This window comes from Hemiscyllium ocellatum, chromosome 2 (assembly GCF_020745735.1).
Source record: "Hemiscyllium ocellatum isolate sHemOce1 chromosome 2, sHemOce1.pat.X.cur, whole genome shotgun sequence".
Classification (NCBI taxonomy): Eukaryota; Metazoa; Chordata; class Chondrichthyes; order Orectolobiformes; family Hemiscylliidae; genus Hemiscyllium; species Hemiscyllium ocellatum.
Window position 1 is genome coordinate 106,652,323 of NC_083402.1, and position 24,411 is coordinate 106,676,733.

Genomic DNA, 24,411 nt, shown 5'->3' on the forward strand with positions numbered 1-24,411 from the left:
ACAGACTGAATAAGAGCAGAAGGTTTGTTTTCCGGTTTAGTTAGGGCATGATGATTGGCACAGGCTTGGAGAACCAAAAGGACCAGTACCTGTTCTATACTTCTCTTTCAATCTTTTGGTTTTAATCAGAAATCAAGATCTAACTTATCGTCAATCATAAAATTGCCAAATCTTTGAAAATTTACAAAGTCTTAGCACAATTATTGATGAAAACTAGATTTTGAAAAAAAACTGCTTTGCCTCTAACTATTTCTAATAAAGGACCCCTTGTCTCACTGCATGCCAAGTGCAAATTATGTTTACTACATTCAAAAAAACCTGTAAATAACAGGCAATTTGAAAATCATTATGAATACAAAATATGGATCTACATAGTTTACAAATAGAAATAATATATATTATTTAGGGAAATGCCAACACTATGTAGGGTTGTATTTTTACTATGTAACAAAACACACAGTTGTACTAGATATTCTTTTGTATATATGTTAGAATTGCATGTTCAAATTAGACTAACCATCTACAAGTCTCAGTGCAGGCAACAGTGAAAGTTCAATATTAGCATTCTCAGAATGGTATCTGTCTGAAAAAGAACATTTTGAACAAATGCAGATCAGATTTTATGCACAGCATTATCAAGTTTCGGCCATATCAAAATGTTTATTTAAAAAGATCCAGTGAACACGAACAATGTTTTAGGTGTGGAGAATCAACAACAAATAACCTACATTTCCCCACTAGGCAGGACAATAATTACCTATTCTTTCCAACATAATCTCGATTTGGCTTAATCTCAAATCAAAAAAAATCTCTAGCCTCACAGCGCCAGAGACCAGAATTCAATTCCTGCCTCAGTTGCTGCATTAGCAATGTTTACTTCATCACTTTCTGACACAGATGCACTGAAAGAATGGTGGGATATTTTCAAATCAGGATAAAGACTGGCTTAGAATGGAATCTTGCAGGGGGTTAGTCATGTATCTGCTGCCTTTGTCCTCTCCAAGTTCATTCAACCAGAACCTCTAATACTTATCTGCTTGCCTCCACTTCCACATTAGTAAGGTACTTCATGCCCACCCTCCATTGATGCATTCTTCTTTATTTCAGATCATTTGGATACTTTCCCTATCCCTCACTCTTAAGTTTTCCCCAATGTAATTCTCACTTGGCCCTTATCCCCCAACTTACCCTTTCCATCCCACATTTGTCAGCCCTCCTCCTTTGCTTGGGTTAATTGTCCTCTCACCCTCTAATTTCACTTCACCTGAAGACACCATTTCATCTTACTTCTAAATAAACTTGGAAAATTTCTGTACTTTGGAAGAAGAGTCGATGGCGCAGTGGTTAGCACTGCTGCCTCACAGCACCAGAGACCAGAATTCAATTCCCGCCTCAGGCGACTGACTGTGTGGAGTTTGCACACTCTCCGTATCTGTGTGGGTTTCCTCCGGGTGCTCTGGTTTCCTCCCACAGTCCAAAAATGTGCAGGTTAGGTGAATTAGCCATGCTACATTGCCCATAGTGTTAGGGGCAGGGGTAAATGTAGGGGAATGGGTCTGGATGTATTGCGCTTCGGCGGGTCAGTGTGGACTTGTTGGGCCGAAGGGCTTGTTTCCACACTGTAAGTAATCTAAGTAAAGTGTGGTCCTAGAAAAAGAACAGCAGGTCAGGCAGCATCTGAGGAGCAAGCAAGTCAATGTTTCAGGCTTAATCCTTCATCAGGACCCAAAACATTGACTCTCTTGCTCTTCAGATGCTGGCTGACCTGCTGTGCTTTATCACCTCTTAGTTCTCCAACATCCGCAGTCCTCAATATCACATAGTACTTTGGAAGAAGGCAAACAGAGAAGACAAAATTAATCATTGCTTGCAATGATTGCTGCTGCTCCTGGTCCATATTCCTCCAAATTGTTTTCATTCATGTACCTATTTAAATGTCTTTTAAAAGTTGTTATTGTACTCACATCTACCACTTCCTCAGGAAGTTCATTCCACCCTCTGTGTAAAAGGTTTGCCTCTCACGTCTTTATTTAATGTCTTTCCTCTCATGTTTAAAAATTTACCCCATCGGGAAAAGACAACTACCAATAACTCTATCCATACCTCTCATTATTTTATAAACTTCTATTAGGTCGCCTCTCAACCTCCTACTCAAACCTTCCATACCCAGCAACATCCTGGTCAATCTCTTCTGAACCCTTTCCAGCTTAGTAACATCCTTCCTATAACTGGGTGACCAGAACTGGACATAGTATTCCAGTATAGGCCTCACCAATGTCCTGTACAACCTCAACATGACTTCACAACTCCTATATTGAGCAATGAAGGCAAGCGTGCCAACCACCCCGTCTATTAGATTAGATTACTTACAATGTAGAAACAGGCCCTTTGGCCCAACAAGTCCACACCAACCCTCCGAAGAGCAACCCACCCAGACCCATTCTCCTACATTAACCCCTTCACCTAACACAACGGGCAATTTAGCATGTCCAATTCACCTGACCTGCACATTTTTGGACTGTGGGAGGAAACCGGAGCACCTGGAGGAAACCCACGCAGACACAGGGGGAATGTGCAAGCTCCACACAGGCAATTGCCAGACGCAGGAATTGAACCCGGGTCTCTGGCACTGTAAGGCAGCAGTGATAACCACTATGCCACTGTGCTGCCCACTATATGTCTATATGTGATGCAAACTTCAAAGAATTATGCACCTGCACCCAAGGTCCCTCTGTTCCAAAAGACTACCCAAAGCCCGACCAGTGATTGGTTTGTTGTATCAAAATGCAATACCTTGCATTTATCCAGACTGAACTCCATCTGCCATGTTTCAGCACATTGACACTTTTGGACAAGATCCCTTTGCAATTCCTGAATCTGTTTTGAAGTTCTCTTTTCTCCAATTGCTTGCTTGCCAATCCAGGTGGGGAAGTGGAGACACCATGTCACAGGGCTTTTCTATGCTTCCACACAATTTTTTAGTAATATTAGAACGTTTCACGCAACTGATGGGAATGACTCTCACAAAGTGCACTGGGACTCCAACACCCTGCCAAACTATGCTACTATTGCTTTGTATTAATAATTTCCCCCCACCTTGCTTCAATGTTATCTGTACATTCCAAGCTTTTCACATTTCACAAATTTGAATTTAACTTCACATATTACTGATTAACAATTTTAATTTTATCCCCTCTAATCCTATGAATCAATCCATTCACTGATCAGTACAATGTATTAATATTCACTTAAATTTGCTTTTATATATAAAAAATCCCTAAGCATGCAATTTAAGAATGCAAATGCATTTTGGGTTAACTGTTTGAAAAGGCTACTCTAGTAACTCATAGCAAAGAATTACATTTCAAAGAAATATACAGTCAGATATATATACTTGATTCAGTAAGCCCAGAGATTATGATTATTTTCCTTGTTCAAATAATTCGATGCATAAATATTTTGTTGGACCTGTCTGCTTTTTGTTCTTTTAGATCCATTCACAGCACATTTTTTCTATGAATCGTCACTTATCCATTTTATTACAGATTTCACACTTGACTGAACAGAAACTATTTTACATCGAGGGCATACATGCCATTGCTCTATAACCTGGATTTTGTGAACCGAGGCAAAGGTTAGCCTTGTCCTGGGCAGAGATGCCCACAATGACTTAAAGGTTCTTCACCTGTTTTTCTACCCGAACAACAGCAAGCTTGAGGAATTTTTACAGACAGCCAACCAGGAATTATAAAGCATTAATGACCATCCATTACCATTATCTGAATCACTTTACTGATAGCAACTAAAAAATAGGACAGAGACATGGACTGTGATATCAAACAAACTTGAGAAAAGAAAATAAATATTTACTGTAATCACAGAATGATTTTCCATACCTACAAAATAATTTTTCATGGCTAGAGATGATCAGTAATAATGAATTGATTATTATTAATATTGATTAAAATTGATTAATATTGATTAATCAGTAATATTGATTAAAAACTCAGTTCAATAATACTTTAAATTTTAGTTTTTCACACAATGACAATATGATGACAAAGCTGAAATTTACAGCAATTAGCGACTATATGCAAAATACATCCTTGAACTCTGTGAAGTGATTCTCACCACTGACAGCAACTTTTGAATTTCCACACATGTTGTTATATTAGTTTAAACTGCATAAGTGACAATGTGGGTCTTAGCTGAGCAATGACAGTTAATCATGGTTGGGCTCAATTGCTTAGTTCAATTGGAAGAAATGAAATATGTTTCTGTTCCTGGTCATTATTCATTGACTGTTGCTAGAAAATGTTATTTATGGATATTGTGGAAGGAACAATCATATTTTGTGCGAAATGAAGCATATGATGAGGGTCAGACTGTAAATTATGTGGTCTAACGTGAAAGGCCATGCTCCTTCTGAACACCTACACAAAGCATTTCTACTGGGATCCACTTAATATCGTACACTGTATGGAATATCAACCCAATCAGTAGCAATATAACACGTATAAACGTATGCAAAAGATAAAACTTTTTTTCCCACTGTTAGATGGTAACCATTAGATGGTGAATACTTGACATAAAGGCCAGTTTCAAGTAAGGAACCTCCTCTTCTCAGCTATGCCAATTTAAAACTAAGCTGTGTATTTTGCCCACACACCTGCAGGGGGTGTACACACCAAACGTGCAACTGCAGCGCCTGTGTAATCCCTGCATTTAACTTTTCACTAACAGTAACAAAGCCTTGGTGAACATCAGAACTGTTCACTCTTTAAACTGCTCATGACATTGAGGCAACTGATGTAACCATATTCGCCATTCTTTAAAATGTGTAGGCAGAGTTTAAAGTGCAGCAGTTACAAAGGTTAGCTTTAGATGCTAAATCGTATCTTATACGCACCAAAACCAGTAAGTGAATTAGCAAGTGAAGCAGTGAGCAGAACAATGAATGGGGAATTGTGGGGACAAGATAGTTGAGCAATGAGGAAGAGGCAGCAACAATGTGTGCATGACTTCTAGCTTCGGTTTACAGTTCCAGTGTGGTGCTGATGCACAATGATGAAACCAACAGTATAGATTTCCTGGGTGAACATGCTGGCAGGAGTTACACTGTTAAAACTAAGGTATATAGAAGCCTGAGAAAATTATTATTGTTTCACACTTTACATGCTAACAAGACTGACAATATTATTATTAAACAAGTTCTGCTTTAGCATGATAATTAGGATACGCAAACTGCCTCAGTTTTAGAATTCTTAACTTTATTTTCAATTCCCCAAGGACACAGGCTTTTTCCCTTACATCAAGTAGTCTCCCTTAGCATGTAGTGCTTACCATTCATGGATGTATTGAAGATGACTGTTTTTTATTTTCATGAACAACTACATAAATTTTCCATCAGCTATATATCTACCTGCCAACAATTTGAAGCTGAACCAGCTGTGTGCAAGTTTGGTGTCAAATATGACTGCAAGGTGAGCTTCCTTCAAATACTTTCACCATCACTATCATCACTTGTTTCCATCTCTGTAACACTGACGGATATCACCCTGGTGTAACTCATCCATATCTTTGTCATGTCTAAATTTCACTCTGCCAATGCTCTTTTGGCCAGCTTCCCATCTTACTCCATCTGCAAACTTCAGCCATCTAAAACCCAATGCCTGCAAACAACATCTTAATTCAAAATATTTGTCCTGTTTTCAGAGTCCCTCATTTTCCTTGGGTTTCCCCATCTCTGTAATATCTTCCAAATGCACAACCCTCTGAAATAACTGATGCTAGCCTCTGTGTTTTCTTAATTTTAATCACTCCACTATTTTAAGTATGTCAAGACTTTGGAGAGAAAGGGAACGTTCAAAACGTAATAGTTATTTGCAATGTTGGAGAGTGAAGGTTATTTTGCTGCTTTTTTTAGGCAGGTATGGTAATGGTGGTTTGGCAGGAAATGGAGATAAAACCTAAATAAATTAATATTCTCAGCTGGATTGCTGCCAGAAGGTACAAGGAATGGTCAAGTCAGAATAACAAAAGTAATGAAATATCTGTCAAAAAATAAAACAGAGTGATAAATAATGACATGTTGTCTGTGCAGCAATGTGCAGACCATCAGCAACAAGAAGTGTGATAGGTCAAAATAAGTCTGAAAAGTCCCATAAATTAACACTGCAAATTATTGAAGAAAATGTGCTTTTGTCTAAAAACTAATAAACATAATTTACATGCATAAAATTGTAGTATAGTATGTAATGGATTAAATAACTTAGTATTCTGAACTTCTAGCTTGCAACACATTGCTCTAATTGTTGACAGAGCAGTACTTGGACAGAAGATAGAATCTTTTGGTTTGCCCCCAAAAGTTATTTCTTGATTCAATTAGATGCAAAATAGGATGATTGAACGGACACCACAGCAAGCCTGACATCACTTGAACACTGAACCTGACCTTATAGGACATTAATATGCTGAGAGCAGTGCAAAAACACAAAAAGAAATCATTCGTGTGTATGCTACAGTTCAATTTGCATAGAAACATGAATCACATAGTCCTTCTGTGCACTGGCTTCATAAAATAATGGAATTCATAAAAAAAGGGAATTGAAGTGGTAAAAACAAGAATGACCAGACATAGTAAAAGTCAAACCCAAATCAAAAGAGTTCACCACTTTTCAAAATGCCTCATATCCAGATGAATTTTAGCTTAACTATTGTCAGGATTTTTTTCTTCATTTAAGAAACATTCACTTATTAACAATTTGCATGGGCATGCCAGCGAACGAGCAATGTATATTTTAGCGCAAGCCTGTGATTTTTCTTCAACTTTGCAATAAACATTCATATTTTCGTCGTAAATGTTTCAAGAATTTGTCACGTTTAAGGCAGTATATTTAGAAAGGATTGGTTTTGAAAGAAAACAAGAAACCACAGGTCTGGTGGAACAATGTTAGAAAGCACAAAGGAACACTGGAGTTGCCAAGCACATGTTCAAGAACAGAAGTGTTCTGATGCAGCTGGATTAGCATATACAACAGTCTTTTAGTGTCTAAATTAAATGAAACCATGAGGAGCAAGAGAGAAAATAACTATCACAATGTTGGAATTTCTGAAATCTTAAAGATTTTCTCAAGATGTTCAATCAACTTGAATCATGCTCATTAATAATCCGTTGATAGTTAAAATAGTAATTAAACTCAGTTAATGTCTGAATATCTTACAGTTAAATTTACATCAGTTTTTATTAAAAAACACAAAACGTAACATATACCCAATGTAGTGCCGCAACATATGTATATAAAAAGGTCCTCTGGGTGGTTTACACCGTAACTTGTCAAAATGCAGGTCACGCATTTCAGCAGGCTACTAAAAACATCTAATATGAGGTGAATGGCAAAACCATTCCTCAGGAAACAAATCAACTATGTTCTGAAGGGTGACTAAGATGGTTATTAAGGTATTGATCTACAAAGAAACCAAATCCACAGAATAGCTTGGGTACAAAAGAAAATAAGCTTTTAAGCCAGTTATTTCAAGTGAGCACATGCACCTGTATCCAAGAAATTGAGGCAGTGCTACAGGCTTTAAAAAGCACAAAGCCGTTGAGATTTCTCAGTGAACAGCTTAAAGGATCATCTATCTGGATGTTTGGTTTTGAAGGAATGATTGTGTTAAATAAATTTCTAATTCCTGTTTGGAATTGGTAGATCTTTGGATATTCCCAAAAGACAAGGAACTATGCCCTTCAGCATAGCACCCCAGCAAGAATAAGATGGAAATATCGTTTGGGGCAAGAAAAAACTTTTAATCTATTCAGCTTGCTCTATTACTGAAGTTCTGAATCGGGATCCAAAAGAAAATCAATTTCTCATGCTTCCCCACTTTAGACTTCTATCTCTTTGCACACACTGAAATGTTACTGTATAAGAGAGTCAGAACTGAGAGCAATCTAAACTGAAAACTCAACTAATTTTCTCCTCAACACTGCTGTTGAGTCTCTGTTTACATTTTCCTCTTCTTCAAATGTACATTAATTGTGTCAGTACATACATGTTAAAATTGATAGACCCAATGAAAATGGAAGGATAGGTAATAAATGGAGGTAACTGATAGTAGCTTACAAACACACACAAAATATTCTCTGCAGGAGTTTCTCAGTGCACTGTCCAGGCCCATCCATCTTCAGCAGCTTACCAAATGATCTTCATTCTACCATAAGATCTGTTGTCAGGCTGTTGGCAATTCTCAGTCCCTGAGATAATGAAAGAGTCCACACTCACAAGCAGCAACATCAGGACAGCATTCAGGATTCAGCTGATTGCAGTCAAGTGATATTCATGTCACATAATGCTCATCTCCAAATGGTTGATTGACAATGCCAAGACAATCTACTGCATCCATTGCACCTGGTGTGGTCTCCTTTATATCGGAGAGACAGGATGCCTTCTTGCATATTGTTTCAGAGAACATCTTGGGGACACCTGCACCCACCAACCCCACTGCCCTATGGCTGAACATTTAACTACCCACCCCTACTCTGTCAAGGACATTGCAGGTCCTGGGTATCCTCCCCCACCAAACCGTTACCACCCAACACCTGGAGGAGGAACAACTCATATTGTGGATTTCAACAGCTTCCTTATTTCCCCTCCCCCCAGATTATCCGAGTCCCAAGCCTGCAACTCTGCAGTCCCCTCCGGACCTATCCATCACTACCCCCTCTGACTTATCACCTTCTCCCTCACCTTCATCCACCTATCGTTTTCCCAGCTACCTCCCCTCAACCCCACCCACCTCCCATTTATCGCTCAGCCCCAACCCACAAGCCTCACTCCTGATGAAGGGCTTATGCCCAAAATGTCAATTCTTCTGCTACTCGGATGCTGACCTATTGTACTTTTCCAGCACCACACTCTTGGCTCTAACCTCCAGCACCTGCAGTCCTCACTTTCTCCTAATCCAACCAATATGGTCTTGATGTTCAGCCCATTGCGGACCTATCCACCATCAAAATTCAGAGATTAACTCTGACTAAGTTGCAAGAGCAGGACTGTGGGAAGTGGCTCTCCAATGCTTTTCCACCATTTAGTAAAAACAAGTCAAGACTGTGATAGACTTCCCTCTGCCTCTTGAATTAATGCAGCTACAACATTGAAGACGCTCAACACCAGAATATGACCAGAATACATTTCACTAGCATTTATCCATCATGACCTGTGTCAGTCAAAATGACAGTCAGAACAGACGCATGAAAACACATTCACCTGCAAGCTTGACAGAAACCATCTTGACCTGAACATTTACTTTTCTCCATTCACCAAATGCAAGAATCACTGGCATTACTGGTGGGTTTTATTTCCTATTCCTAATGCCCAGAATACATTTCATTAGCATTTATCCATCATGACCCGTATCACTCAAAATGACAGTTAGAACAGACACATGAAAACACAATCACCTGCACTGTTAATTTCCTCGAGCTACCCTCCTTTTCTACTGTAAGTACTGAGGCAAAATAATCATTCAACATCTCTGCCATTTTCCCATAGGCAGTGACAATGTCCCTATTTTCATTCTTTAGTGGGCCAACATTGCTTCTGACCACCCATTTTTCCTTTTTGCAACATTTCTTCTCATTGGTTTTGATGACCCTTGCAAATTTCCTTTCACAATACCTTTAGTAGCTCTTAAATGCAGTTCTGTGGCCTTTCGCTAATCTTTGTATGTTGCCTATTCAGCAGAATCTGTTCTGCTTTTTTCATTTTCCTAAGCCATTTCTTTTAGTTTTATGCTGTCCCATATGTCTTCAGTTGTCCATGGCTATGACCTAACCAACATTTTATATAATTCTAGCATTACCTCCTTGTTTGTAAACTTTATGCCTCAACTAACAAAAGCAAGTATGTTTTATGCTTTCTTAACTACTTTAGCAAACTACCCTATTACCTGAAAGTATCGATGTACATGTACACAAAGGGCCCTCTGATCCTCGGTCCTTCCCAGGGTACCGTTCATCATTTATTCCTTTGCCTTGCTTGTCCTTCCCAAGTGCACATCTCCAAGTTATTCAACTTCTGCACTCTCTCCAATGCATTTGTATCTTTTCCTATAATGTGGCACCCACAACTGTACATAATACATCAGCTTAAATCTAACAAGTGTCTTGTACAAGTTCAACATTACCTTGCTGTGGTATTCTAAACCCCTATTAATAAAGGTGACACCATTGCACACTTCATTAACAGCTCACTCCCCCTGCCCTGCCTCTTTCAATGATCTGTACACAAACACCCCCTTTAGCATTGCACCCGCTATTTTGTATTGTCTTCCAATTTTCTACTGGCCAAACTGCATCATCTCACATTTCTCCTTTGTTTGTTTGTTTTATCCACACTGCGAGATAACACCTGTGGGATGGAAACTTGTGGCTTTCTCGAATTGTGAAGCTTTCTATTGCAACTCTTTTTGTGATGCACATTGCCCACCAACACCCCAAGCTTTCTGATCCTCCAGTCACAGCTAAACCTGATTTCCTGTAAGCATGTTCAACTCTGAATCGTAGTTCTCACAATTCCCCCACCTCCCCATTTTCCCACAGTTCATACTTTTCTGTTGATTTTGATTCTCAGCTGTAGCTGCCCTTCAGTCTCCTTCATGCAGTCTGCACAGTGACCTTGAGCTCTTCTGTTCTGCAGCTTAACAGTTTTTGAAAAGAGAGAAATCCGAGAATAAAAGGTTGAGCAGGAAAATGAAAAGTAGAGGGGGTTTCTCCTGGGAGACAGAGATAAGGAAATGGTGGTGACAGTGAGCTTCCTTTCTCAACCAAATCTACTGAGCCTGTAAAATGAGATTTTGAGAAGCTGTCACAACATGCATAGCTACATGTCTCATTGGGTCTGGTAGATTTAATAAAATACAGCATATTTTACAAAGGTCTTTTAAAAACATGAGTTTTCATAATATATGGAGTGTGGGATGTTGATTTATAATACACAATCTTTAATAATTACACACCAAACATTACTGTATTGCTTTGTTGCTATTTATTTTTGTTGGTATCTGGGGCCTGATGGGAACACAGTTTGGTAACCACTACCATAGTAACTTGATCTCAATCCAATTTAATATGTAAATGTTGACAGTCGCATGTTGCCAGGCAAGTTAATTGTGCAAGATGACTGAACACTATTGTTGATATCTCTACAGGCAAACCTTTGAACAGGGGTTACTTGAAAGTAATTAGCAGTATGAACCTAGCTAACTTTTTTCTTTCCTGCTGAGGACTGTTCAAACGAAATGCAGCTGCAAACTCAGGAATCAGCTCATTCAACATCTATTGAGCATGACAAATATTATCTACATTTCTCATCATTATGATTTTACATAACATGGCAGTCAAGAAGGGAAAATATTCTACTTATTTCAAATCAGGAAAACCTTGAACTCACATGACAGTTACCAGAGAGAGTTTCACAGGCCTTCTTTAGAAGTGACATAGTTTATAGTTCTATATTAGCTCTACACAGCCCTATTAACAGAGTGGAAGAAATAATCATTTAAAATGCAGGCATACTTGAGATTAAGTGGTGTGGTGCAAGGGCTATTCCAACTCTAGTGAATTTGCATTTAGAAATAACACCTTTTAAATGAAACACAAAGTATATGCTACAAGGTGTCTTATTACAAAGTGTTCAAAAAGTATATGTATAACTTCACACTTTAATAACTTAGATTTCCATGATAAATGCAAGTTATAAATGGTACTCGAAGGCAAAATTCATAACTGGTTTTCTTTCTGCTCATGCGGTTGTTAATGCTCTCCTGATTGAAAATGGCAACAGTAGATGAAAAGGAAAGTTGTGTTATAGCCAGCAGAACTGAAACTCATAACAGTTAGGAGAAGTTAAGTTCTCTGTTCAAAGGTTTTCAACACTTCAGTCACAGCTGATAGCTGTAAGGATAACCTATTCTTTGAGGCAGTCAACTCACAATTTAAGGATATGCAGGCATATAAAGAATTGGTTACTGCCAGACAGTTAAGGAGAGCCATACAGATCGTTTGGGAGTCTCCTGAGTGAATCTCACTCTTCTGTTAGTATCCAGTATTGAAAACTGCTAAGGCAACCCTTTATCAGGGACCACAGAGAGAGCTAGGTCCAGGCAGCAAAGGGAGCTCAACTGCACAGGCAGACATAAGGAAGACTGGGAAAGCAAAGGAGATGCTATAACTAGGGGTTGCAGACAGTTATTTCTGTAGGTGTGGATGTGATTGTAGTATATAGGTTCCTTGAACTGCCAGAAGACACTGTCTATATCAGTACCGGGAGCTCCAGTTTCCTCCCACAATCCAAAGATGTACTGGTCAGGTGAATTGGCCATGATAAATAGCTCATAGTGTTAGATGTATTAGTCAGGAGTAAACATAGGGTAGAGGAATGGGTCTGGGTAGGTTACTCTTCAGAGGGTCGATGTGGACTTGTTGGGCCGAAGGGCCTGTTACCATACTGTAGGGAATCTAAATTTTTTTTAAATGGTAGAAAGAGAGATTAAGTCATTAAGGCAGATTTTAGGATGCTACGTATTCTAAATTGGTAATTTCCAGATTTTTTGTAATTTGGTCTTGGTTGAATGGAAAAGGAATATGACTACATCTGGTTTTGGGGATGAAGTAGGTCAAGTAGAGTGACAATGGAAAAAGGTAAGGAGCAATACGGAATAAAAATGATATCAAGAATTAACCTACATCAAATGAATTTCAGAAGTTCAAGGTGGAAGGTCACCAGCACTTTCTCAAAGGCAATTAGGAATGATCAATAAATGTTGGCACAGCTAGTAATGAATTTTAAAAAAACTGTAGAAGGGTCAAATTCAGTTTAGTGGTAATAGATCTGTCTCAGGCATAATGGAATCAAAGACAGTTCAGGTACATTCCCATGAAACAGCAAGTTAGAGCAATTTGGATGCATCTGACCATTATAAGGGAAATGAAGGAAATAAGAATAGAAATTGGAGAGGTATTGGCATCATCTTCTAATCCTCCATATATATTGTGGTGGTGTTAGAGAATCAGACAAGATGAGAAAAGAAATAACCCAGTGGGGGATCCAAGATGGCGGCGACCCAGCAAGACTGAGTCCACAGTGCTCTACCCAAAACTTGGGCAAAGTGGATCACCCACCCCCACCACACTCACTAAACCATTTATAATAGTTGTTAACCTTAAATAGTTACCTATTAATATATTTAAATAGTCTAATACTAGTTGAAAAATGAGTAAAGGGAAGGGAACAGGCGGCTCTGAGAAAGCAGGCACCCCTCCCCCATCCTCTCCCTCTTCAGCTACAGCAAAGATGTCTACAGCCACTTCAGGAGAGTTAACAATGAAGATGAGCTTTGAGGAGATGTTTGCCAGGTGGGAGGCGAAGATTGATGCTTTTATTGATGAGTCTCGGCAGAGCAGGGAGGCACTCTCCGCTGAGCTGCAGAAGCACGGCAGCGACATTCAGGAACTGGAGCGCCGAGTCGGAGTCGAAGGCCGCAGCCTCGGAGACTGCGATAAAATCGGCAGCCGACCACGTCCGTTTTCTCGAGAATCGAGTCCAGAACCTAGAAAACCACATAGACGGTCTCGAAAATCGAGCTCGTCGAAAAAATATTCGGTTGCTGGGCCTTCCCGAGCAGGAAGAGGGAGGCCAGCTCACAGCATTCTTAGAGCATTGGCTGCCACAACTTTTAAATCTGCAGGCTGGATCAGGCCAGGTAAGGGTAGAATGGGCCTACCCGGTCACAGTACGTGGACCCGGTTCAACCCAGCGCCCACGCCCGGTCCTGTTCCAGCTGCAGAGCTATAGGGAGAGGCAGATGCTCCTGGAAGCCTCAAGAAATCTGGGAAAAGATCCCCAAGCTATGACCCACAAAGGATCCAGGATCATGCTGTTCCAGGATTTCTCCCCAGCTTTGGTCCGAAAGAGGAAGGCATTCGATGAGGCGAAGAAGCGTTTAAGGGACTTAAATATCCAGTACTCCTTACGATATCCAGCGACGCTACGCCTTAGCCACGAAGGATCCATATATAACTTCGGATCACCGGAGAAGGCTAAGGAATTCTTGGACTCTCTTAAATAAACTGTAAGAGATTGTGGACGTTGGTCTGCCTTTCCCATTATTTTGGTTTACATCCCTTCATCTTTTCCTATCTTTCCCCCTATGTGTGTATGTATATATATATGTTGGGGCGTTTGGTTAATGTTGGTGGGGGGAGGTGGTTACCTTATTCTATTTTACTTCTGTTTTTAGGAGCGGGGTTGTTTATCTTTCCCCTGTTATTTTGTGGTATTATATTTAAGTATTACGTGTTGAGATTGTAATCTTATAGTTATATATATTTATATATGGTATTAATATTCCCAAATATATTTAGATGTGGGTGTGGGTGGGGGTGGGGTGTTCACTGTTAACTCTAGCTTTATATTATATTTGAATTCTCCTCATTTTTATTGAGGAACACCTGGGTCAAGGGTGGGGCACTGGTTGGAAGAGGGTAAGATGGACTGTGGGAGAGGAAGTGACGCTCCCTGGGAACAAGGGAGAAAATCTCCAATTCGGAATGTTTTATATCTTTTTTACTTAGAAAGAGTATTTTGTTATATTGTTTTGAGTGTATTAGAGAGTCTTTACTTTTGTAAATTTTGTATGCTCCATGCTCGGGATGTTCTAGATAGGGTTTCCCCTCCCGAGGGGTCTCGGATCTGTCCAGATGATTATGGCTGATCGGTCGATTAAGTGGTGCACCTGGAATGTCAGGGGGAGTAATTCGCCAGTTAAAAGGAAGAAAATATTATCAAATCTTAAGAAAGAAAGAGTTGATATAGCTCTCCTACAGGAGACACACCTGTCGGATAAAGAACACTTAAAATTACGACAGGGCGGATTTGATCATGCCTTTTTTTCCTCTTTTAATTCAAAAAGCAGGGGAGTCGCTATCCTTGTCCGGAAGAATTTCCCTTTTAAAATTCTAAATCAGATAAAAGACGAATCTGGACGATATATTTTGATTAAAGCCCTCATAAATGGAGAGGAATATGGGATCTTAAATGTGTACTGCCCCCCGGCACACCCCTTTAAATTCATAACGGAAGCTTTTTCAAAACTGATGGCCTTTGGTACCCGTCATACAATTATAGGGGGAGACTTTAATTGTATTATGGATCCGGAAATAGACAGGATTCCCAAGAGTACCGCTGGAGTATCTCCCAGATCTAGACAACTGGCGGACCTGAATAAAGAATTAGGATTGGTAGATGTATGGAGATGTCTCCATCCACAGGGTAGAGATTTTTCTTTCTACTGTAATCCACATAAATGTCACACAAGAATTGATATGTTTTTTGCCCCGTCGATTTTTCTAAATTCTATATCAACCTGTAAAATAGGTACTATAGCAATCTCTGACCATGCCGCTGTATACATGGAAACTAAGGTAAAGAACAATGGGATATCCGCTCGGCATTGGCGAATGGACCCCTTCCTGTTAAAAGATAGCAAATTTTTAAAGTACTTCTCCCAAGAACTTAAAACTTTTTTAGAAATTAATACAGGTACGGCTAGCAATCCGTCAATGATGTGGGAGACCATCAAAGCTTATGCACGAGGTTTGATCATCTCCTATTCAGCGACCCAGAGGAAAATGAAGGGAGAACAACAGCGTCTGCTTGAAGCTCGCCTAAAAGCAGCCGAAACAGCATATGCTGATAGACCTTCTATCACAAAATTGCAGAGGATTACAGCTCTTAGGACAGCTTTAAACACCGCGCTTACTCAAACGGCTAAAAGGGAAATATTATTTGCGAAACAAAGACTATATGAATATGGCGACAAACCAGGTAGATACCTAGCATTTCTTGCAAAGAAAAAGAAAGCCCCTCAAACTATCCCGACCATCAAGGAAAGTACAGGTACCCTGACTCATGATCATAAAAAGATCAATGCGACCTTTAAAGAATTTTATTCTGAACTACATAGATCGCAGGATTGTGAAGATAGGATTAAGAGGATGCAGTCATTTTTTAAAAATTTGACCTTCCCGGGCCTGACTCCGGAACAGGTGTCGGCCCTAAATACCCCTTTAACAGTCCAAGAAATACTTGAGGCAATTAGGCAACTTCAGAGCGGAAAAGCACCGGGCCCGGATGGTTTTCAAGCTGAATTCTATAAAGAATTTACAGGAATATTGGCTGACCCACTTATGGATATGTATAATTTTGCGTATAGTTAGGTCTGTCTCCCGCCCTCGCTGAAAGAAGCAAATATTTCTCTTATCCTCAAAAAAGGAAAAGACCCAGAAGACTGTGCATCTTACAGACCAATATCCTTACTAAATGTAGACTTTAAAATTCTCTCAAAAATGTTAGTACTAAGACTAGAAAGGGTACTGCCATATATTATAAAGGAGGACCAGACGGGATTTATTAAGGGCCGCAGATCATCCAATAATATCAGAAGGGTCTTGAATATGATCCAAGCCTGTCATCAGGGAAAGATACCAGGAGTAGTAATTTCATTGGATGCGGAAAAGGCATTCGATAGGGTTGAATGGTCATATTTATTTTACACATTGGAAAGGTTTGGCGTTGGACAGGTGTTTACCAAATGGGTTTCAACATTGTATAATGACCCCAAAGCAGCTGTTATTACTAATGGGTTAAGATCGGATGGCTTCAGTGTGGGTAGGGGCTGCCGTCAAGGATGTCCTCTCTCACCATTGTTGTTTACGCTGATAATCGAACCATTAGCAGAAGCCATCCGGACTGATCCTAATATAACGGCCCCGAGGATTGGTACAAGTAAACACAAAATTACCCTCTATGCAGATGACATTCTCTTATTCCTCAGTAATCCTTTAACGTCGGTGCCTCGTCTAATTCAAGTTATTAATACATTTAGTGCATTCCCAGGCTATAAAATTAATTTTTCAAAATCGGAAGCCATGCCAATGGGTGGTCTGGCTATGATACCCCACCTAATGGACGGATCCCTTTTTCCCTTCCGTTGGTCCCTGGAGGGCTTCTTATATTTAGGTATTTTTATCACGCCAGTATTTGGTCAGCTGTATAGGGCTAATTTTGTACAATTAATGGAAAGGATAAGGCAGGACCTCCAGCGATGGAGAGACCTTCCGATTTCCTGGCTAGGTAGAATAGCATTAATTACAATGAATGTTCTGCCCCGTCTCTTATATCCTATGAGAATGCTCCCGCTGATGCTGCCAAGGCTAGCCCTACGTAAATTATATGGCTGGTTGGGCTCCTTTATTTGGAACCATAGACGGCCCCTTATTAAGCTGAAGAAGCTACAGCTTCCACAGGCAAGGGGAGGACTGGACTTCCCAGACTTTAGGAAATATCAGTTAAGCTCCCTACTAAGTTACATAGCTGATTGGGTTTCATCTGATCCACCATCAATCTGGTTGGATATCGAAGCCTCCCAAGTAAAATATCCACTTACTAACCTTTTATTTTCAGATAAGAGGAAAATCATTACAGACCACTGTAAAAATCCCATAATATTAAACACAATTAAGGCCTGGAATATAATGCGGCAAAATGAGGGTAACTCACATAAAACATCCCCCCATGCGCCAATAGTAGGCGCATGGGGATTCCAACCGGGGATTACAAATGCCACCTTTAAACTCTGGAGATCCAGGGGCATCTCATGCTTAGGGGACCTATTTAAAGATGGGATCCTGATGTCCTTTGAGCAGCTGCGTCTGAAATTTGGAATACCTAATGGGGATCTCTTTCGATACTTCCAAGTTCGAGATTATATACAGAAGAAGATTACATTAATAGACAGTCTTTATAAATCAGACAGAGAACGTAATGTCCTACGACCAGCGGGGGTATCCTCCATTAGTACTATATACCATTTGCTACATGATGGAGTTTCAGGAGACATGGATGACCTGCTTAAAACATGGGAGCAGGACTTGGGGCTAGAAATCTCTGAGGATATGTGGAATGACATTTGGGAAAATGCTAGAAGAATTACTATCTGTAACAGAACTCAGGCTATCCAACTAAAGATACTTCATAGGGCCCATATAGCTCCGGCTTGACTGGCAAAATTTAAGGCAGGAGCATCTCCAATGTGTCCCAAATGCAAAATAGAGGTGGGTACTCTTGTACATTGTCTGTGGACTTGTCAGAAAATCCGCAGATACTGGACTAAAGTGGCAAATACCCTGACAGAAATTTTTGGAACGGAAATTAGGGTGGACCCTGTATCTCTCCTTTTGGGCTTTTCGAACCTCTCATTTCTGGATACGCACGGGAAGAGACTATTTTCTATTCTCTCTTTCTGTGCAAGGAAAAATATTTTGGTGAACTGGGTGGCTGAGGGCCCCCCTGGACTTTCAAATTGGCACAGATTAATTATGGAATATATCCCCCTTGACTTCCTCACAAATATGGTGCACCGAAAGACTGAATTATTTTATAAAATATGGCAGCCCTTTTTGAATTATATAAATGCAGATATTTCGGCCATCCTAACAAGGGCTTTTATTTAGTGAAGATTTCAGATCTGGCTGCTCCAGGGCCCCTTGGGAGAGGAATCCCACACGAATACGGGTTTTATTATATTTGATGTTTATACATTCCGAGCATGTAAGAGACTTAGGTATACACTCTGGTTAGTTATAGGTTAGATTAGTAGAAAGTTGAGTTGTTTTTTTCTTTCTTTCTTCGGTTCTTGTTTTTTTTTCTTTTTCTTCTTGTTTTCTTTCTTTTCCTTTTCTTTGTTAAATTATGACTATTGTATATATGATTTAATTGTACATCAATGTTTGTATTTGAGAGTTTTGTTTATTTTTGTAAATTTGCAAAAATGTTAAATTTCAATAAAAATAGCTATTAAAAAAAAAGAAATAACCCAGTAATTACAGGCAGGACAGTATAATTGCGTTGGCAAATTTTTAGAAACAGTACTCCAAGACAAAATTAACACCCCACAAATGCAAGTGTAAATTAATTAAGTAAAGCCAGCATTGATTAATAAAAGACAAATTGTGTTAAATGAGCTTGATTTAAGTTTTTTGATGAGGTAACAGGTAAGGTTGATAAAGTGAAAGTGCATTTCCAGAAGACATTTCATAAACTGAATCCCTGTAAAGTTGAAACCTATGAAAACGAGGCAATAGTTGCAGCATGAATGCAGAGTTAGCTGAGCAACAGCAAACAGATAGTGGTGGTGAATGGGTGTTTTCAAATTGCAGGAAGACATACAGTGAGGTTTCCAAGAGATCATAAGACCGTAAAACACTGGAGTTCACACTAGTGAACGTTCTCTGGGCTGCCTCCAATACTAGAAATAGGGCCTCTGCTTTTCTTGATGCATATTAATGATAGGTATGTGGAACATCCTTTAAAATTTGTAGGATGACAAAAAAGTGATGAGACTTCAGTGACATGATTAGACTGGAGCTGCTGGAGTTGTTCTTCTTAAAGTGAAGGCGAGGCAGAGATTTGATAGAACTGTTTAAAAACATTAGGAAATCCATCAAGAGTAGATGGAGAGAAATTGATTCCTCCAGGCAAAGAGAGAACCAGAGGACACTGATTTAGACTGAATGGCTAAAGAACCAACAGTAAGATAAGGGCAAACCTATTTACATAGCAGGCGGTTAGGATCTGGAATGCACTTGCTGAGACTGCGGTGCAGGCAGATTCAATTGTGGTATTCTAAAGGGGATTGAATAAGCACATGAAGAGAAAACAATTTCAAGGGTACAAGGATAAGATAGGAGAGTGGGACTAGGTGAGCTGCTCTTGCAGAAGGTATATCATATGTGCTTTCGCAATGCTGTAATTTTATGATTATAGGAAGAATGCACTAGGAAGGAACCCAACTAACAGCTATTGTGTGCATATCTAAAGTAAATTAAAGTTAAATTTCACAATAATCTGAAAATATTCCTGTAAAAGATAAATCTCACTTTCATCTTAACAATTTGGAATTAATACATTAGGTAATTATGCAACTGTTTCAAATTGCTGTTTATCAAAGCGACCCACGCACAAAGCGCATTAAGGATACTGTCTCCTTCAGGACCTTGATTAGAGGGGGGGGTGGCAGGATGGTAGTGTGTGGAAAAAGGGTGGGGGGGGGGAAAGAGACAGGGAAAGACATAGAAAGAGGAAACAGAAAGGGGCAGCAAAAGGGTTAGGGATGTTGAGAAGAGGGAGCATGAGAGAGGGTGAGGCAGGAAGGGAGGAAGAGAGAAGGAAGCAGAGATGGAAGGGAGTAAAGGAAGGAGGGAAGGAGTGTGAGGTTAAGAGGGAATTGGGAGAGAGACAGGAGGATGAAAGAAAGAGGGGGACAGGGAGGGGAGAGGCTTAGGGAAACGGGAAGGAGTTATGAAGAGAGAAAAAGAGGGTCACAGTGAGAGAAAGAGAAAGGGAGGGAGCAAGAACGGAAAGAGGGTGGGAGGGAGGGGAGAAAGAGTAGATGGGAGTGAGTAGAGAGAAACCGGGTGAGAGGGAAAGAGAGAATGGGTGGATGGGAGGAAGAGGGAGGGGGAGAAGGAGGGAGAGTGGGTGGGAGGGACAGAGAGAGAGAGTGTGGGTAGGAGAGTGGGAGGGAGGGACAGAGAGTGGGTAGAAGGATAGGAGGGAGGGAGAGCTTGGATGGGTAGAAGGGAGGGAGTGGGTGGCTGGATGGGAGGGAGTGGGTGGGTGGGTGGAAGGGAGGGAGTGGGTGGGTGGAAGGGGGAGAGAGTGGGTGGGAGGGAGACAGAGTGGGTAGGAGTGTGGGAAGAGGGAGGGAGAGTGTGTGGGTGCGTGGGAGGGACAGGATGAGTGGGTGGGTGGGAGGGAAAGAGAGTGTGGGTGCGTGGGTAGGTGGGAGGGGAGAGAGGGATGGAGAGTGGGTGGGAGAGAAGGATGGAGAAAGGGAGAGTGTGGGGTGGGAGAGAGAAGGGAGAGGGGAGGGGAGGGAGAGAAAAGGGAGAGGAAGGAAGGAGGAGGGAGAGGGAGTGAACACAGAGATAGAGAGGGGAGAGATAGAGAGACGGGGGGGGGAGGAGAGAAGGAATGAGAAACGGCGAGGCAGAGAGGGAGGTGGGAGACAGACGAGTAAAAGAGTGAGCAGAAGTGGGCATGTGGAGAAATGGGGGAAAGAAAGTCAGAGATGAGAGAGAGTGAAGAGCAAAAGGGCAGAATAATAATCTCCCCAGGAAGGCAGGAGGTAAATGAATATATATAATTCAAGCGTTGGAAGGTCTGACGGCTACTAACAAAAAACTGATTGGCCATCACTCATTTTTGAGAAACATAATCACTCTGACCAATTTTGCTAATTTAAATCGGTTTAATGATGCACCACAATGGGATACTCAAATATGTAACATACCATTGCATTTATTCTCGAGATACAGCACAATAACATTTAAATCATTAATTCAGGACACTTTGCACATTTTAAAAAAGAAAAGCATGGCAATTGAAACACTTGTTCCTTCTTGCTAAGAATTTTTGAAATTTGTTTCATCCTGAGAAGTACTGAACAGATAATTTGCTCTCCAGTGCAGAAATAAAACATGAGCACCATGCCTCCTGGCCTTCAATCTCTGCCCCAGTTATGCTTTCTCCACAAACTCCTCATTCTAATCTCCAGAATAACAAACATAAAGAAGTAACATTTGAATCAGTGTAGATTAATAACCACAGAAACTGACGATTGGGTCTGTGAATAGAATTAAACTTCGTTGGACATTACTGAATAAATGTTAATTTTTAGTTTCCTGAGGATAAATATGAGAGGTGATGATCCACCCCAATTTAAATTGATAATCTGAAAACAGCACATTGTAACCTCACACAGGAGTTTAAAAGCCAAATAATCTCCCCCTTTTGTTCACTGACACAAAATGTAAGTATCAAAATTGTACACAAATGCGATATTTGCAATCTCCCATACTCTAATTTTGAAAACTGATACATGACTACATCTGCTTCTGCTTGATAAATGAATCTTTGATATCAGTAGAATATAGAATCCCTACAGTGTGGAAACAGGCCCTTCAGCCCTACAAATCCATACCGACCCTCCAAAGAATAATCCACCCAGACCCATTCTCCATTCTACTACTCTACATTTACGCCTTACTAATGCACCCAATGTATACACCCCTGAACACTATGGGCAATTTAGCATGGCCAATTCACCTAACCTGCACATTGTTGATTGGGGGAGGAAACCAAAGCACCCAGAGGAAACCCACGCAGACACGGGGAGAATGTGCAAACTCTACACAGACAGTCGCCTGAGGCCGGAATCAAATCTGGGTCCCTGGCGCTGTGGGGCAGCAGTGCTAACCACGGAGCCACCATGCTGTCCACCTTTAATGTGCAACAGGTGCTATTTTGTTGCTCAAATTGGAGTTCAAATCTGTGGATTAACAAGGTACATGGGACCTCCTAAAAGATTGTTCAAAACAGGAAAAATTAAATAATAATGGAGCCAACAAAGAGATCCAATTAAAGCACAAAGCGGCAGTAAACTTCAGGCATGCACATGCCCAGAACAGTTTTGTTGGGATTTTGTCAAACACCCAACTACAATTGAAAGATAAAACAGAGAAAAGAGAAGCAACTCTTCAAACTTACGAGCTTCAATCTTTGCAAAGAGATTCGGGTGACATCCACTGGACTGCGGTCCACCACATTCACAAACCTTGCTTCTGGAATTGCAACCGCACACATCACATGAGCCCACCTAAACAACACAAGTGACAACTTGAATAATGTGATGAACCACAAAGGAATACTGATGACAATGTCGGGTTTGATTTCTGCTCTGCCAGTCTCCCTGTTCTGAATCTGGCACCAAAGTAACTTTTAGAGTGTTAACCTTTTCAGTGTAAAGACACTGCATTTGTTTGGATTTCAGACATAAATTGGTTTCAGAATACAGTGAAATCTCTGTTCCTCCACATGTATCAATTTGTCTTTTGCTCAAGTCTATGCACATACAGTAAGGGCTGAAGGTCAACAACCAATTATTGGCTTTGTTATATAGAGGATATTTCATTGCTGAAGGTGAATTATGGCAGTTCTTTCACTTATTTAAGCAAAGTTCAAAATTCATGAATGTTACAGATTAAAAAAATTTATGATGATCTTGTAGCTAATGAAAGAATTCATTATTACCAATTCATCTGTTTATTCTATGGAAACATGCTTTGAAATAGATTTTAGAACAGCAACTCTGGAGATGTATATTGATCAATATTTCCAACCACCACAATGTCCCCAGCCTCCCACAAAAGCGTGCACCACTTTCCTCATGTGTCTGCTTCTCTCATTTTCTCCTGATAGTATGATAGAAACCGTTGAGTGAAGGATTAATGAGATCACACAGCTCACTGAAAAGAACAGTTGTAAGTTGAATAATGGAAATAGACAATTTCTCTAAATTAGCATAATTCTCTAAATTAACAACCACAGATCAGAGATCTCTTACCCTTTCTTGGGATCAGTCCAGTATAATACCCCACCTTACACCACAACATTCCACAGACAAGTTCTTCCATACCCTCTCAATTAAAAAGATTTTCCATCCTCTCTTTCCACATGGTACTTTAAACATGGTCCTGACAATAAATCTATCTCTATTTTTTCTTTCTTTATTCATACTCTATTGCCATATTTGTAAGACCTTAACTCTTATTCATTTCTCTTGCTTACCAGCATTCTCAAATTCACAAGTTGTGTAATTAACCTCCTTGGTAACTCTGTTCATCCATACTAAGACATGGCTTCCCAAGAAATGTATATACACCTTTCTGTGAAAATAGAGATTGATCAGTTGAATGTTCTTCAGGCACATTCAACTGATCAATCTCTATTTTTTCAGAAAGAGGCTTCTCTCTTGATTAATTTATTTGTTCCTTTCTACAGAGGGGGAACACATGATAAATGAACGTACTGAAGAGTTATCTGGACTCGAAACATTAGCTTGGTGTCTCCATGGATGCTGACTGCCCTGCTATGACTTCTAGTATTTATGGTTTCAGTACAGATTCCAGCATCTGCAGTAATCTGCTCTTATAAATTAATGTAAAATGAACTGCCTTGAATTGAACATGTTAACTAATTAGAATATACCGCACAAAGGAATAGTCCGTGCAGTTTATGAGCCACTCTAACCTCCTTGTTTGCTTATTTAGCTTCTTCTTAAATGCATCTAAACTAATTGCCTCAGCTATTCACTGTGATAGTGAGTTTCACATTTTCACCAACCTGGCTAAGGTTCTCTTTTTCTTCAGTTTCCATGTGTGTATTGACTCTTTCACATAAATGGAAAACCTCATTTTCTACCTACTCAATCAAACGCTTTCATAATTTAAAC

General features: G+C 40.1%; 1 protein-coding gene across 2 annotated transcripts in view; it reads right to left on the bottom strand.

Moving 5' to 3' along the window:
• Positions 1–24,411, bottom strand: part of LOC132824466 (lysine-specific demethylase 4C-like) — a 436,488-nt gene that overhangs the window by 107,375 nt on the left and 304,702 nt on the right. For both annotated transcript variants that reach the window (XM_060839018.1, XM_060839010.1), the window contains one exon: positions 22,668–22,776. In XM_060839018.1, the coding sequence (XP_060695001.1) occupies positions 22,668–22,776 (109 nt within the window). The remainder of the gene's footprint in view (positions 1–22,667; positions 22,777–24,411) is intronic.